Source organism: Solanum stenotomum, chromosome 12 (genome assembly GCF_019186545.1).
Source record: "Solanum stenotomum isolate F172 chromosome 12, ASM1918654v1, whole genome shotgun sequence".
Classification (NCBI taxonomy): domain Eukaryota; kingdom Viridiplantae; phylum Streptophyta; class Magnoliopsida; order Solanales; family Solanaceae; genus Solanum; species Solanum stenotomum.
The window spans coordinates 30,511,323-30,526,175 of record NC_064293.1 but is presented as its reverse complement, the minus strand read 5'-3'; the positions used below and the strand labels follow the sequence as shown (position 1 = coordinate 30,526,175).

The 14,853-nt window shown below is 32.8% G+C and overlaps 4 protein-coding genes and 2 non-coding genes across 6 annotated transcripts; 3 read left to right on the top strand and 3 right to left on the bottom strand.

Annotated features, from left to right (window-relative positions):
• Positions 1-629: 629 nt before the first annotated feature.
• On the top strand, positions 630-711 carry TRNAS-UGA (transfer RNA serine (anticodon UGA)). The gene has a single exon. It is a non-coding gene; the product is annotated as a tRNA-Ser (tRNA).
• Positions 712-1,538: 827 nt separating this feature from the next.
• LOC125846470 (nuclear transport factor 2B-like) lies at positions 1,539-4,481 on the top strand. The gene is made up of 2 exons (XM_049525895.1): positions 1,539-1,982; positions 4,215-4,481. Exons 1-2 carry the CDS (start codon positions 1,686-1,688, stop codon positions 4,287-4,289), a joined length of 372 nt encoding a protein of 123 aa, XP_049381852.1. The 5' UTR covers positions 1,539-1,685; the 3' UTR covers positions 4,290-4,481.
• A 1,117-nt stretch (positions 4,482-5,598) lies between these two features.
• LOC125846474 (uncharacterized) lies at positions 5,599-6,184 on the bottom strand. Its single transcript, XM_049525898.1, has one exon. It carries the CDS (start codon positions 6,086-6,088, stop codon positions 5,882-5,884), a length of 207 nt encoding a protein of 68 aa, XP_049381855.1. The 5' UTR covers positions 6,089-6,184; the 3' UTR covers positions 5,599-5,881.
• Positions 6,185-7,245: 1,061 nt separating this feature from the next.
• Positions 7,246-7,327, bottom strand: TRNAS-AGA (transfer RNA serine (anticodon AGA)). The gene has a single exon. It is a non-coding gene; the product is annotated as a tRNA-Ser (tRNA).
• Positions 7,328-7,707: 380 nt separating this feature from the next.
• On the bottom strand, positions 7,708-8,243 carry LOC125846473 (uncharacterized). Its single transcript, XM_049525897.1, has one exon. It carries the CDS (start codon positions 8,096-8,098, stop codon positions 7,862-7,864), a length of 237 nt encoding a protein of 78 aa, XP_049381854.1. The 5' UTR covers positions 8,099-8,243; the 3' UTR covers positions 7,708-7,861.
• Positions 8,244-10,816: 2,573 nt separating this feature from the next.
• LOC125847310 (uncharacterized) lies at positions 10,817-12,691 on the top strand. Its single transcript, XM_049526958.1, has 2 exons — positions 10,817-10,832; positions 12,279-12,691. The coding sequence occupies exons 1-2, from the start codon at positions 10,817-10,819 to the stop codon at positions 12,689-12,691; spliced, it is 429 nt and encodes a 142-aa protein (XP_049382915.1).
• Positions 12,692-14,853: the final 2,162 nt, after the last annotated feature.

Genomic DNA, 14,853 nt, shown 5'->3' with positions numbered 1-14,853 from the left:
AACAACAATTAATGTTTGATCAAATTTTTAAAAGCGAAGAATCTTATTATCAAACATTATATTTAGAGTTACCTCTATAGTATTTCTTACCTTGGAGAATGTCATTATAAAAAATGGTCCATCCATAGCCTAAAACTCGATCGTTTCATAGTGCGAACAATCTATCTCAGTTGTCATACACATTTTTGCTCCTTTTTGGCTCATAATCAAATACTCCCTCTGTTTTATTTTATGTGGCATAATTTTCTTTTTTAGCCCATTTAAAAAAGAATGTGACATTACTATAAATAGGAATAATTTAACTTTAAAATTATCTTTTTATCTTTAATGAAGTAATTTACAAACACACAAATATCTAAAGATTATTTTAGACCACAAATTTTACAAATCGTTCATTTTTTTTCTTAAACATCATGTCAAATTAAATGATGGCATATAATAAAATAGAACGGAGTGTGTACTACATTATTTGCACGCGGTTCCAGGTTCTATTTGTATCTAGGTATATATTTGGACCCATTTTTCAAAATTCACCTAATTAGTTGACAGGATAAGCTTGCAAAATTCTAGGAATTGATCTAATTTTTAATTTGATTATATATAAGCAGATCATTGAATCAAACAAAGAAGTCGATATGTCCGAGTGGTTAAGGAGACAGACTTGAAATTTGTTGGGCTTCGCCCGCGCAGGTTCGAACCCTGCTGTCGACGTTTTTCTTCTTTTTGATAATCATGTTGACAAAAACAGTATAATTCCCCAGTTTAAGTCGTAGTAAATGTAATATTTCAATTCCAAGTTTGAGTGCACGGAAGCTGGCTCGGTCACCAGTCATAAAAAAAAAAAAAAAAAATTTTGAGTTAGAGCTTCCGTTTCATGATTTGAGATAAGTTTATATGATGCTTTCAGACTTAATTGGGATAATTGGTTGAGAACCAAGGCCTCAAGGTTATTTCAGCACATTTGGAATTATGTGGTAATTTAATTACCAACCATTTACTAATTTTTACAATATTTTTGAGTTCAGAAGTGATCAATTGAGATAAGAAAGCTAATAAAATGTATTTGATTTCAAGGAATTGAAGTCATACAATTGACTTGTGTTAGAGGGCTAAGAGTGAAGATCCATACCGATTACTGAAAACTGAAAAAAGTGTGAAGCACAAGAGAGAATTGCTGACCACAATGACTCCAATGCTCAGCAACACCGATGGGCACAATGCAAAAAGTTCAAAGAGTGCGCAAATCCTTGAAATCAAAAGAAGTAATAAGCATTGCGAACTACAATCCAGAAGATAATTATAGTCCATATTGTGCTCTTTGATATACAGTTTTAACATTAATTATCATTTTTTTGTTTAATCATTGGATTCATCTAAAGTTTAATTTTAATAGGTATATGTGTGAAAAAATGAATACAAATTAAATGACGATGTTTGAACAAACTAATGCAATAATCATCCAAACAGGCTGGGCTGTTAGTATAAGACTTGATGAAGTAAGTCCAATCTTATAGTTTGGGCCCTTGGCCTTGTAACCAGCTCAGACAATAAGAGCGTGCGGCGCAATGATAAAAAGGGCTCTTCGTATATATTAGCAAGCTACATGCCAGCAGCGTGCTGTTGGACTTGAGTTGACACACGCAAATCAGAGTGGGAAGTAGAGCGACCGATTTTCCGATTTGCTAATGGATCCCGACGCCGTAGCGAAGGCATTTGTGGACTACTACTACACCACCTTCGATACCAATCGGGCCGGACTTGCTAGCGTCTACCAGGAAAGTTCTGTATTGTCTTTTGAGGGTCAGAAGTATCAGGGGACTCAAAGCATCTCCGGTAAGCTCACCGGTCTACCTTTCCAGCAGTGCAAGCATCAGATCAACACCGTTGATTGTCAGCCCTCTGGTGCTGCCGGGGGAATGCTTGTCTTTGTCAGCGGCAATCTCAGCCTTCCCGGCGAACAACACGCCCTCAAGTTCAGTCAGGTCTTTTTTTTACTTCTTCTACTACTACTCCATTTGATTATTTTCAGGACTGCTTTCCGATTGTTACATTGACAGGCAATGTAGTTAGGGTTAAATCGCTTGTCTGTATCAGATGCCGCTAGGGTTTAATTTTATGTGTTTGGTCCATTGATTGTATGTTAAGGCTTGCTGTATTTGCATGCATTATTCATGATTGAGTACTCGATTTTGATTTTCTATTTATTTAAAATTGTAGAAATATAACTTGTTCCTCTTGTTGCTAATGTTACTACATCTTTTTTATTTCATTTCACAAAAAATATGATTTTGACTTCATATTCTTATATTTGAAATAATAATATCATTGAAATAAGAAAGAGGAGAAATGTTCGAACTTGAATCTTTTGTTTTCGAATTTAAATGATGCTGCCTCACTGTGTTTGATTATTTGTTGTGGTTTTCTGGTAGAATCTTAGATCAGTTACTTAAACAAGGGAGTAAGACACCTAGATTTGCATTTCGAATATCAGTGCATTGAGTGCAATCCTGATACATGAATTTAATGATAACTGCAGTAGACGTGTAGTACTTTAAGGAGTGTATGACACTAGTTTACTGTTTAACCATTTGTGGATTGCTTGAACTGGTGATCCTTGTGGTAGGGAAATGGGACTACATGAGATTCTCAACTTTGGATAAGGCAGGTGGATTTTTGTTTTTCAGTTGCTATTATTTGAAGGGACAAACTAGAGGCTATGGTCTTAAGAATCAATGGTTTAATGTAAGATTGTGACACAAAATACCCGCTAGTGTGGCCTTGATTATGTCATTGTTCTAGTATGAGAATTACATGGCGAAGATAACTCTGCAGTTTCTTAAGAAGCCATTAAGAAATCCGTGTGTGTACTGTGATATCCTAGGATAGTCTATTATTTGCCCTTGATCAGTTGATTGTTTTATTCATTTACTTTGGGATAGTATGAAGACGAGTTCTCCTGGATTAAGTGTGGCAGCCTTACTCATATTTTTGTAAGTTTAGGCCATTTTGTCTTAACTTGAAAATGTTGTTTACTTGTGTACCACTAGTCGGACTGTTCTACCAAGATTCCTTATGGATATGCAAATACATTTGAATTCTACTGTCTTTGAATTCAACCTATGTACATGTGCTTAAGTGCTCCTTCTGCCTGGTCTTTTTCTTGATGTCACTTCTTTCAAATAGTTCAAGGAAAAGTTCCTACATATAAAAAGTAATATGTTGCTTGTTTCTATAATTATTTGATTGGACTGACTGGAGCAACTTTACAATTATTTGATAGAATTCACTTTGTGTGTGTTTAAGTGCTCTTTCTTCCTTGTCTTTATCGATGATATCACTTCTTTCAACAATGTGAATAGAAAAACGTGTGTTCAAAAAGTAAAATGAGTGGTGTGGCTCTATTATTATTTGATTTGGCAGAAAATGCAAATTGAATACCCTTATATTGCTCTATAAATTCAATCAGATAAACTAAGCAAATCTGTAAATCTCTTGGCTGTCCACATTGTGAACACCCTTATATTGCTCACAGCCTCATCGAACAATACAATGCATTAATGAAAAGTTTAATTAGGAAGGTTGTTATACCAGACTGAAGAAGGGTCAGATACAGTCTTGTAATGGTAGAGTATCGTGCTTTGACTAATTTTGATGTTTTTCTTTTTGACTCACATCTAATGTTTGATCGTTTGGTCTTGTGTTGCCACTTTATGTTTGAAAAACAACTAGCTTTGTAGACATTATCACTTAAGAGAAAAATGAAATAAAAAATCAACTAGCTTTTGTAGAGAATTTTCCTGTCTTTCCAAACAAAAACTGATTGTTTCCTTCTCCTCTCATTGTAGTGCAGGCTCCTATGTTCATTACAAAAATAGAGTATTATTTGATTTGGTGGTTTTGGCTCAATACTGTAAACTGGTTATGTAGACAGATTTTCTTGCATCGTTGCATACATATTTAAGGAGATAAAAAAGGATATTTGTTGAATTTCACTTTCTTATTTGTTCTACTCTTTATTCTCATTCCTCTTGCACCTGATCTTACTTTCCAAGCACATAGTGTGCTTTTCTGTTTGCTTGTTTCAGAACTAACAATCTGTGATGAATTTGTTGTTTCATAATTTAATATTGAAAAAGTTTATATTTTCAAGTTTTCAAAAGTTATAGGCATCTCAAATTTATAATGTCATGCTTTTATCCTTTCATGGACTGCAGATGTTTCACTTGATTCCAACACAAGGAGGAAGTTTCTACGTGCAGAATGACATATTTCGCTTGAACTATGCTTGAAGGGTTCTGCGTTAATTATCTCCTGGTCATGTTTTCTTGATTGAAGATATTGCTTCCATTTCAGAGTCATTGAGAGACTATTTTTTCCCGTAATGGTTTGGTGAATTTGATTGATGAACTTGGCTACAGTCTGAATTTAATGGAATTGAATGAGGCCTGTCTTTGCTGCCTGATGTTATTTTCTTACAAGTTCCTCTTGCTCTCGGATTTTTCTGATCATTATTCCTCACTTTTTTTGCAAACTCTATTGGATGTTGGTCATCATGATTCATCCTTTTTTTCTCAATGCTGCTATAAGTTGATGAACAAGAGATAAGTTTGGTGGATTTTGTTAATTGAAAAAAGTTGCCTTGTGACTGTGAGTGCTTTTTTGGTGTCTGAAGTAGTAGTTGATCCGCCTGCCTACATTTTCTTTGAGAAGAAGGTTGTCACGAAATGATTTCTTCGCCAAAGCCTTGGCACTTGCAATTCGTGCTCAGGTTATGGCTAAATTTTACCATAGCTTGTGGAATTAACCTTTCCGAAGGTGAAAATTGACCTGTAGAATTTGATACTTGACACTTTTGTCCTGATAGATTTGTTATGTAATGTAGGAGTCAAGCGCTACATTTATCATCCATAAGTCTATTTGTTTCTAATTTTTTTTGGGTCTGAGGATGCAAGTAATGTTATCATTGACATCCAAGTGATCAACTCGGACTTCCATTTTTTAACACTTGCTTTTTACCTAGGCCAGGGTGATGGTTGCCGTGGCTGGGTTTGCCTCTTTCTCTTTTGATATTTGTATCTCCGTCCAAGGGACAACTACTGTTCAACTCCATTTCAATTCAAGTTATGTGAACTTTTTTGGTTGGGCGCGTAATTTAAGAAGAGAAAAAGAACATTTGATGTTTGATTATGAACAGTAGCAGAGTTCTTTTTGATGAATGAATCATATAAGCATAGCACCCAACATTATCTCTAGGTATACATCAGATAATTAATCAAGCAAGCACTAGCGCCCGCAGGCCACATTTGGTATATTGGTCTTGGCCCTTTCGAATTATCCAAGGAAGTCATTATTACACATGAGAATGAAATTTGAGAGAAGTATTGAAAACACTTATGAACTTGACGTAAATTATTAGTTTCATTTTTGAATTATTGACAACCTTAAAAACACTCTTCTACTTGACTAACTATATTTAGATACACAATCTGCCACATGACATAACGAGTGGTTTCAAACTCTCGTGGGAGCATGAAACTCTTAATAAAAAGCCAGGAGGGGTGTTTGACAAAAATTTAAGGGTGTATTTCACTCTTATTGCAAAATTGGAATGTATTTAAGTTACACAGCAGGCTCCGTGAGTAGTCTAACAAATGAGAGGTTAAAGCCTCTGGTTTGAAGTATTGAATACAAACATATTTAACTGAAAAGAATCTTCTGCAGTTTATATATATTTAAATTATTATTCTTCCTAATAAAGATGAACTTCCTCAGTAGTAACAAAATATTAATAATAGAACACTGAAAGAAACATGTTTATTTATATTAGATAAAACAGTCTGCCTGTATTGGCTAACTAGTCTAGCTAGTAATTAATTTAATTTTAAACATATAGATGTAGATTGAAATTAACAAGTACAAGAATGAGGATCAAACCAAAGAGGAGAGCATGAACCAATATGGAAATCCAACTGGTCTTCATGTTCATGAAATCAACTGGCGTAATCTTCCCTGGCATTTGAAACAATAATCCTGGAGATAGAAATCCAAATAGTGCTGTTGCTATGATCGGACCAGCCCAGTCGTTCATTTTTTATTATTATTATCTTGAATTGTATCTGTATTCAAATGAACAGAAGAAGAGAGAAAAAAAAGTACATAGATAAAAAAAAAGGAAGAGCTAGCTTTAGAATAATACCAAAATGATGAGAATCGTATAAAGTAAAGGAATATATGAAAATCTATAGCACTTTCTAGTTTTTTTTTATTCCAATTGATTATTGTAATAACTTGAGTAGATGAACACTAGTTTATTGTGACGGAGGTAGGATTTTTGTAAGAAACTCAAATAATGAAAAAGTGATTTTTTAAAAAAAAACATTTATCATATAATTTTAATTTTGTATATATAATAATATATTTTTTCATATAAAAAAATTCGAATGAACCCTCGTGCTTTCACTTGGATCCACTGCTAGTTTACGGAGTAGTTATGGTGGTGGATAAGGCAATTAAACCCGTCCCATGATGTGATGGAGGACGCCAACCCGGTCAAAGCTTATTGGCTCTCTAACAAGCTCTTGTCAAGAGCACCTGATGCGCCTCGGGTGGAAAAATCAAACTCAACTCGTGCAATTCGTCCAACTCGTTTAAGTTTGTGTGGGTTATTGACCCATTCATTTATGAGTTTAACCTATTTCAATCCAACTCATTAAAAAATGGGTTGATATATAGCCTAAATTGATTTTATGAGAAATATTGTTAACCTTTTTTTGTCAATCTGATATGTTATATATAACCATGATAATTATTATTTTTATTAGGTACTAAAATATTTTAAAAGACCAATAAAGCTGAGTAAAAATCGAATTGGGTTTTGATCTGTTATGTAATCTATTACCTAATCCATTTTGACCCACGCAAATTTGGATTGGATTGGATATTGACCCCATTGTTATCTTAACCCATTATGATCCGCTCAAATTTGACCCAAACCCACCCAGTTGTCACCCCTATGCCTATTGACTACTATATTTTATGATATTTCTTTAGGAATCATTTAGTTTGTGGGTAAGAGATAGTAGTTCATATTTTATCTCAAGAGATAGTAGTTCATATTTTATCTCATTACGGAGAATAATTATTTCTGAGTTAATAATTGCAAGATAAAATAATTAAATGACATGATAATTCGCTTTTCTTCAGAAAAATTCTCTCAAAGGACCAAAAGGAAAATAAAAACGAAAACGTGGACGGCAGGATTCGAACCTGCGCGGGCAGAGCCCACATGATTTCTAGTCATGCCCGATAACCACTCCGGCACGTCCACATCTGTCTGTTGAACGCTAATGTTGCTAAATAAATAAGTCTTTTCTCCATCACCATTCTCTGTTATTGCATTCTCATATCCATTTTTAATTTAATGGCTATTAATTAGTAACTCTAGGAGTAAATTATCAACATGACGAAATTCCATAAAATATTATATGCAAGCAATGAGCATATTGCGGGAGAATTTGAGTATTCAATTCAAAACCTTGAGATAATTAATGAATCATAGTAGTTCTAGTCATTAGCCAAAACTTGTAAGTATTCATGTTAAAGAAATTCACTTCCTATCTATAAATAATTAAATCAAAATCCAATAAAACTGTAATTTCAAAAATCCAAAACCCCAATCAAAATTCTGAATTCGTCTATATATATAACCGTACCATTATTAAATGAAACTTATAGTAGCACAAACATAATCAATACTAAAAAACACTAATTCATAAACATAATTAAACACTTTAACAATTACCTATGAATTATAGTAGTATATATATCATGACTAAAGAAACAAAACATAACAATAAAAATACTAAATCTTAATAGGAGGGAATGAAAAATCGGACCATATGTGAAGATTAAAGGCGACAGTCAAAATTGTAAATAAACAAAAGTACAATATGGCATGAACAAGTACTGCAATCCCGCTAGTGTACATATTCCCAAATTCGCAGAATCTTGTTCTTGATGGCAACTGGAATAACAATCCTGGTGATAATAATATGAACAATCCAACAGCTATCACCGATGGCGCCCAATCTGTTCCCATTCTTTAATATATAATTGATGATTTCTATACTAACTTTATTTGTGAATAAGTGGTGTTTTTTTAAGGCAATAATATATATAGTGATTTTGCTTAGTGGAGAAGGAGGGAGGGAGAAAGAGGATCGATGCTAAACTTGAGAGTGAAATGCACGCATGGTATTAAAAAAGAGAAGAAAGTATATATGGTGTGTGATATATTACTAGGGCTTTTGCTTTATGGAAGAAGTTGACAGAAAGTATTGGCTTTGTGTATAAGTTTCCAAAAAGAAAGGAAATAAAAAAACAAACTTTTAATATTTGTATTGGAGCCTGACTAATTTGAATTGGTGTTGTTGGTTCACTCTCGCTTGCGTCTTCATATGTTCATTGGAAGGGGGCTAGAGTGCATGTACTATGTGGAATTAATCAAATAGGAACATATATTAAATATAGGATTTAAATTATATACTCCATCCTTTGTGTAAAAGGTAGTAAATTTATTTTTATAAAACAAGTTAATAACTATGTACTACTACTAACAAAGATAGTAGTAATAGTAATTTATTTTTATTTTTTGAAAAAGAGTAAAATATAGTTATTTGCTAACTGCGATTGATTTAACCAACTAGTTGCGCCGAGGCACTCTAAGAAAGAGATACTTCATAGATTGTGGAATAAATTATTTATCAATGATAGAAGAATATGAACTTTCTATTTCTAATCATCATGAATTGAATTATAATCAAATCACTAAATTTCACTACGAATCCCTAACTTTATCAATTCTAATAAATTAATCAAACTTAAAATCTGATTCAGATTGGAATCCAAAAGGATGGTAGCTAGGTACATTTTCTTTTCATTCACAAAAGCGAATAATTTAAATTTAAAATCCTAAAATGAAGAAGATACTATTGTAGAAATTATAGCTATATAGATATTTCTGAATTGCTTAATTACATCACATATTTCAAAAGAAAGATTCCGTACCCAATCAAATAGTGCTACATGAGACGAAGTTACTTATACTACATACAATACGTACTCCATCAAAACTTTAATCATTTTGAAGTCTTACATTAATCTACAAGACTTTTGTAATTAGACACATATATAGCCATATAGGTGCATATAGCAAGTCCTGTTTTACTGGTGAAGCTGCAACACAAACATCCTCGTGAGGATGTTAAAAACACTGCCCCTTCCGTTCAGAATTAACACGTTCAAGCCTAAAACGCTCCTGAACACTTGATATGTAGCTAGCTGCTTTTAGATCTACGCTTTCATTGTCAAGCATCGCCTTGGCATAATAAGTAGTAGCAGTACTAGTACTGCTACTACTATTAGAGTACTCACGATCATGAGTACTCTGATCAGGTGGGACGTAAAAAGAAATTTTGGGCTTTTGTGGAACAGTCACTTGCTCCTGGTTCAGTATGAAATCTACTGCAGCACTAGTAGTTGATGATGAGAAAGTAGTACTATTTGGATTATAAGGAACCAATTTTTGCTTAATTGGCTGATGATTCTGATTCTGATGAAGATGATGAATAGTTGAAGGACGGTCCATCACTTGATTCGCGACGAATCCGTCATGTTGAATCGGTTTAGATGCTACAGCAGCTGCTCGGTACAAAGACTTCACTAGCTTCCCTTTGATGAGACCTAATCGCTTGCGGCTCGATTCCATTGTTGTATTATTTTGTTGTAGTAAATTATACTAGTTAGCTAGATATTTGTTTGAGTTCTCTGTTTTGGTTGTAGAGAGGCGATCGAGAGGTCTTTATATAGTGGGGAAAAAATTGAGGATTTGAAAAATTTAATTGAATATGAACAGTTTAATTGCATTATTGCTGCAAGTTGATATACTCATGATCAGCTAGGTACTATTATATTGTCCTTTAAGTTATATCCAATATCCGTCTTCGTCTTCGTTTAATTAATTATTTATCTGGAATCTCACCTTTTTGTATAATATGTGTTTCTTTAAAGACTACCAATAGTAGCTAAACAAAAAAAAAAATGAAGAGGAGATTTATAAATATCTTGAAGCATAAATGCATGATTCCTTATTTCATGTTATCTGAGACAGCGACGAATTTAAGATTTCTAGAATACGGGTGCATCATTAAATAAAATAAAAAAAAGAAGAAAACATGTATTTAGTGAGAATTGATTTCTAATCTTCTAGGTAATTAATTCAATAACACACACACACACACACATATATATATCAATTTAAAAAATATATATATATATACATAAAATACTTAGCTTTACAGAGAGACTACAAATTCACGTGCCTATATATTTTACATGTAAATTCACCCATGCATGTTACAAATTAATAATGAAGCTAGAGTTTTCATTAAAACGATTCAATATATAAAGAAGTAAATTTCAACAGCTACTACATATACGTATTATTTAACAAAATCGTTTTAGGAGTTCTGTGTAAGAATTATTATTAATTATTTCTTACTTATGGCCCAAGTTTACTTATAACCCAAGTAATACCATAAATAATATTTAATAAGGAATATATCTCGTCTATACATTGGTCACTTGATGGACGTACCAGATTAAGTCATAACCTCTATAAATTGGTCCTCCCTCCACCCATTAGGGTTACCACATATTCTCTACAATAATTTCATCGATGACGGTTGTAGTAACATAAAGTTAGGGCAATGAGGTAGAAACCAATTTACGACTAACGCTTTCGCTTCTCTCTGTGATGATGTCTTCCTCATCAGGTATGTGCCCTAACAATCTCTATGAAAAATTGTCGTGTTTAAGATCCTGATATTATGTATTGAAGTATTTAATTTTGCATGTGGCATCAGAGCCTAGATTTTTTGAAAGGATAATCTTCGTATATCTTGCATCTTTATGAATAATATTTACATGATATGTATACGTAAAATTATATTCATGGTTCATAATTTGGGATTAAAAATAAAAAATAAAAAATAAAAAATCGTGCGATATGTGAAGATGGTTATGAACAATCGTCGTTTTCTTTTGAACAATTTAGTTTGACTATTTCATAGAAACTTTGATAGTTAATTGTTTAAATTAATAAAGTAAAATAATCAAAAAGAGGGTTATATGGATGCGGCATTTTTTGGAGAATTGTTTTTTTAACCTTTTCCGCATCAGTTATTGGCTTTATTATTAAAATAATAATAAATGAATGAACTTAATTTGAAGGACTTTCTTCATTTAATGTTGAGTGAATCGATGTTATCAATAACGACAATGAACAATTTTGTTTTATTGCACAAGTTATTGGCTTTATTATTAAAATAATATTATTATTCTTTTAGTTAGTTTATGTGGTAATGAATCAATTGTGAAACAAATTAAAGTGGTCATTATACTAAGTAATAAATAATGTGTGTATTTTATGCTAAGATGTTTGTTAGTCATTAAAGTGGCCAAATTAGAGAAATTTACGTCTACACATATAATATTTATGATCACTTGATGCATGTATTATGTTTCTATAGTTTGTTAGTCACCAAAATGGCCAAACTAAAATGTATAAAATTATTCACATGCACAAAAATTTATGATATTATGTGTGTATTGTATTTATATAGTTTGTTAGTCTCCAAAGTGGCCAAACTAGAGAAATTAATGTCTACACATATAATATTTATGATCATTTGATGCATGTATTATGTTTCTATAGTTTGTTAGTCACCAAAGTGGTCAAACTAAAATATTTAAAATTATTCACATGCACAAAAAAATTATGAGATTCTGTATGCATTTGTATTCATATAGCTTGTTAGTCACAAAAATGGCCAAACTAGTATGGTTAAGAAAAATATGCACTCATAAAATTGTCATTTATCTATGAAGGTTAATTAAATGCCTATATATTGAAAAATAAATAGATAAATTGACTTTCACTATTGCTAGAACTTAAGAATTTACCCAAAGGTGAATCTATCATTCTACAAATAGTGAAAATTATGAGGTAAATTAATATTTTAGTCAAACATATATTGTATATCCAAAGTGTCGTATATGTTTGATAAAAATTATTCAATTACCTATTAAAGATAAAAATGACATTTAAATTATGATAATGTGTCGTAGTATCTACCCAAAGGAGAATTGCGATATATTTTTATCGTTTTACTGAATTCACATTATTTTTTTATTTGTGAGCGTGTATATCTATTTTGCAGCTATTCCTCTTCATTCGCATGCTTCGTCTGTTACTGTGTTCAATGAATTGAATTTCTCTGAATGGCATGAACAAGTCCAGTTCCACTTAGGTGTGATGGATCTTGACTTGGCTCTGCTGAATGACAAACCTACTGCCATTACTGATAAGAGCAGTGATGATGAGAAGTCTTTTCATAAATCATGGGAGCGCTCTAACAGATTGAGCCTTATGTTTATGCGAATGACTGTTGCTAACAACATTAAGAGCACTATTCCACAAACAGAAAGTGCAAGGGAATACCTGAAGTTTGTGGAAGGACGTTTTCGTTCTGTTGATAAGTCTCTCGCTGGTACACTAATGGCTGAACTCATGACCATGAAGTTTGATGGGTCACGCATTGTATATGCAAAATCATATCATCGAGATGACTAACATTGCAGCAAGACTTTCGAACTCAGGGGATGAAAGTGGATGACACCTTCTTGGTTCAGTTTATTCTGAACTTATTGCATCTTGAGTATGGACAATTCCAAATTAACTATAACACTATTAAGGATAAGTGAAATGTTAGTGAATTGTCCAGTATGCTTACTTAAGAGGAGTCAAGACTTAAGAAACAAGGAGGCCATTCTATTAACCTTATGGGTGAAGGAGCTGCTAAAGGACTTAAAGTGAAAGCCAACAAGTTTAAGAAAAAGAAAACACCTGTTAAAGTTCCACAAGATGCTTATAAGGAACTCAAGGTTGATGTGTGTCGTTTTTGTAGAAAGGAAGGACACTATCAGAAAGATTGCCTGAAACATAAAGCTTGGTTTGAAAAGAAAGGTACATTTAGTGCCTTTGTATGTTTCGAATCAAAATTAGTAGAAGTTCCTAATAATACTCGATGGCTTGATTCTGGTGCAACTACTCATGTATCCACTATGTTGTAGTGATTCACTACGATCCAAACTATGAATCCAAATAAAAATTTCTTGTTCATAGGAAATCGCATGAAGGCTAAAATTGAAGGCATAGGGACTTATCGTTTGATCTTGGAGACTGGACATCACCTTGATCTATTACAGACTCTTTATGTTCCTTCAGTTTCTAGGAATTTGATTTCTCTTTCAAGACTTGATGTTTCTGGATTTGATTTTAAGTTTGGACATGGTTGTTTCAATTTATATAAGAATACTATTTTTTATGGTTCTGGTGTTCTTATTAATGGTTTATATAGATTGGAACTCGATAATAATTAGACGTAGTTCACTAAATGAAAGTTCTTCTCATTTATGACATAAACGTTTGGGTCATGTATCCAAAGAATGATTAAAAAGGTTAGTAAAGAATGAGATTGTTTCGAATTTAAATTTTATTGATCTTGATATATGTTTGGATTGCATTAAATGAAAGCAAACCAAGCATACAAAGAAAGGTGCCATAAGGAGCACTCAACTTCTAGAAATTATACACACTGATATTTGCGGACCCTTTGATGTTCTAACTTTAGGTGGTGAAAAATATTTTACCACCTTTATCGGTGACTTGTCATGTTATGGATTTATCTATTTGTTGAAAGAAAATCTCAAGCAGCGGACGCTCTCAAAGTGTACGTTAATGAGGTTGAAAAACAATTAGATAGGAAAGTGAAAATCATTATGTCAGATAGAGGTGGTGAATATTATGGAAAGTATAACGAATCAGAACAATGTCCAGGTCCATTCTCATTCCTTGAGAATGAGGTAAGGGTAAATATTTCATTGCCCATGAATGAACCTACTTTCGCACCAATCACAAATGGTGTTCCTCTTGTTGAAGAACACTTTAACAATGTTGAACAACATTTGGGTGAAACACTTCAAGAAGGAACTAACTCATAAGTATCTGATGCAAATGAACCACAAACAGTGCCATTAAGAAAATCGGCCATTTAAGATGATTTTGTGATTTATTTGCAAGAGTCAGATTTTGACATTGGAATTAATAAAGATCTGATTTCATTTTAGCAGGCCATAGAAAGCAGCGAGTCTGATAAATGGATTGATGCCATGAATAAAGAGTTAAAATCCATGGAATACAACAAAGTCTGCGATCTTGATCAATTACCAGAAAGTTCTAAAAGAATCGGGTGTAGATGGGTCTACAAGACCAAACGCGATTCAAATGGTAATATTGAACGATATAAAGTCAGACTTATTTCTAAGGGATACACTCAAAAAAGAAAATAGACCATTTCACCGGTCTCAAAGAAGGACTCATTAAGAATTGTTTTGGCTTTGGTAGCTCATTATGATTTAGAGTTACAACAAATGGATGTGAAAACTGTCTTTCTTAATGGAGACATTGAGGAGGATGTTTATATGGACCAACCAGAGGGTTAAGAAATTAAAGGAAAAGATCAAATGGTGTGTAAGCTAAAGAAGTCAATATATGGACTCAAACAAGACTCACGACAATGATATATAAAGTTTAATGATACCATAACATTTTTTGGATTTACGGAGATTATCGTTGATCGGTGTATATACCAAAAGATCAGTGGGAGTAAGGTTATATGTTTAGTCATGTATGTTGATGACATTTTACTTGCTGCTAATGATTTAGGCATAATT

What these genes read in the sequence shown, in the direction of transcription:
- LOC125846474 (XM_049525898.1), bottom strand. Translation starts at nt 6,088, where the DNA reads ATGAACGACTGGGCTGGTCCGATCATAGCAACAGCACTATTTGGATTT.
- LOC125846470 (XM_049525895.1), top strand. Translation starts at nt 1,686, where the DNA reads ATGGATCCCGACGCCGTAGCGAAGGCATTTGTGGACTACTACTACACC. An exon ending in ACGCCCTCAAGTTCAGTCAG is followed by an intron (nt 1,983 to 4,214) that starts GTCTTTTTTTTA and finishes CATGGACTGCAG; the next exon opens with ATGTTTCACTTGATTCCAAC.
- LOC125846473 (XM_049525897.1), bottom strand. Translation starts at nt 8,098, where the DNA reads ATGGGAACAGATTGGGCGCCATCGGTGATAGCTGTTGGATTGTTCATA.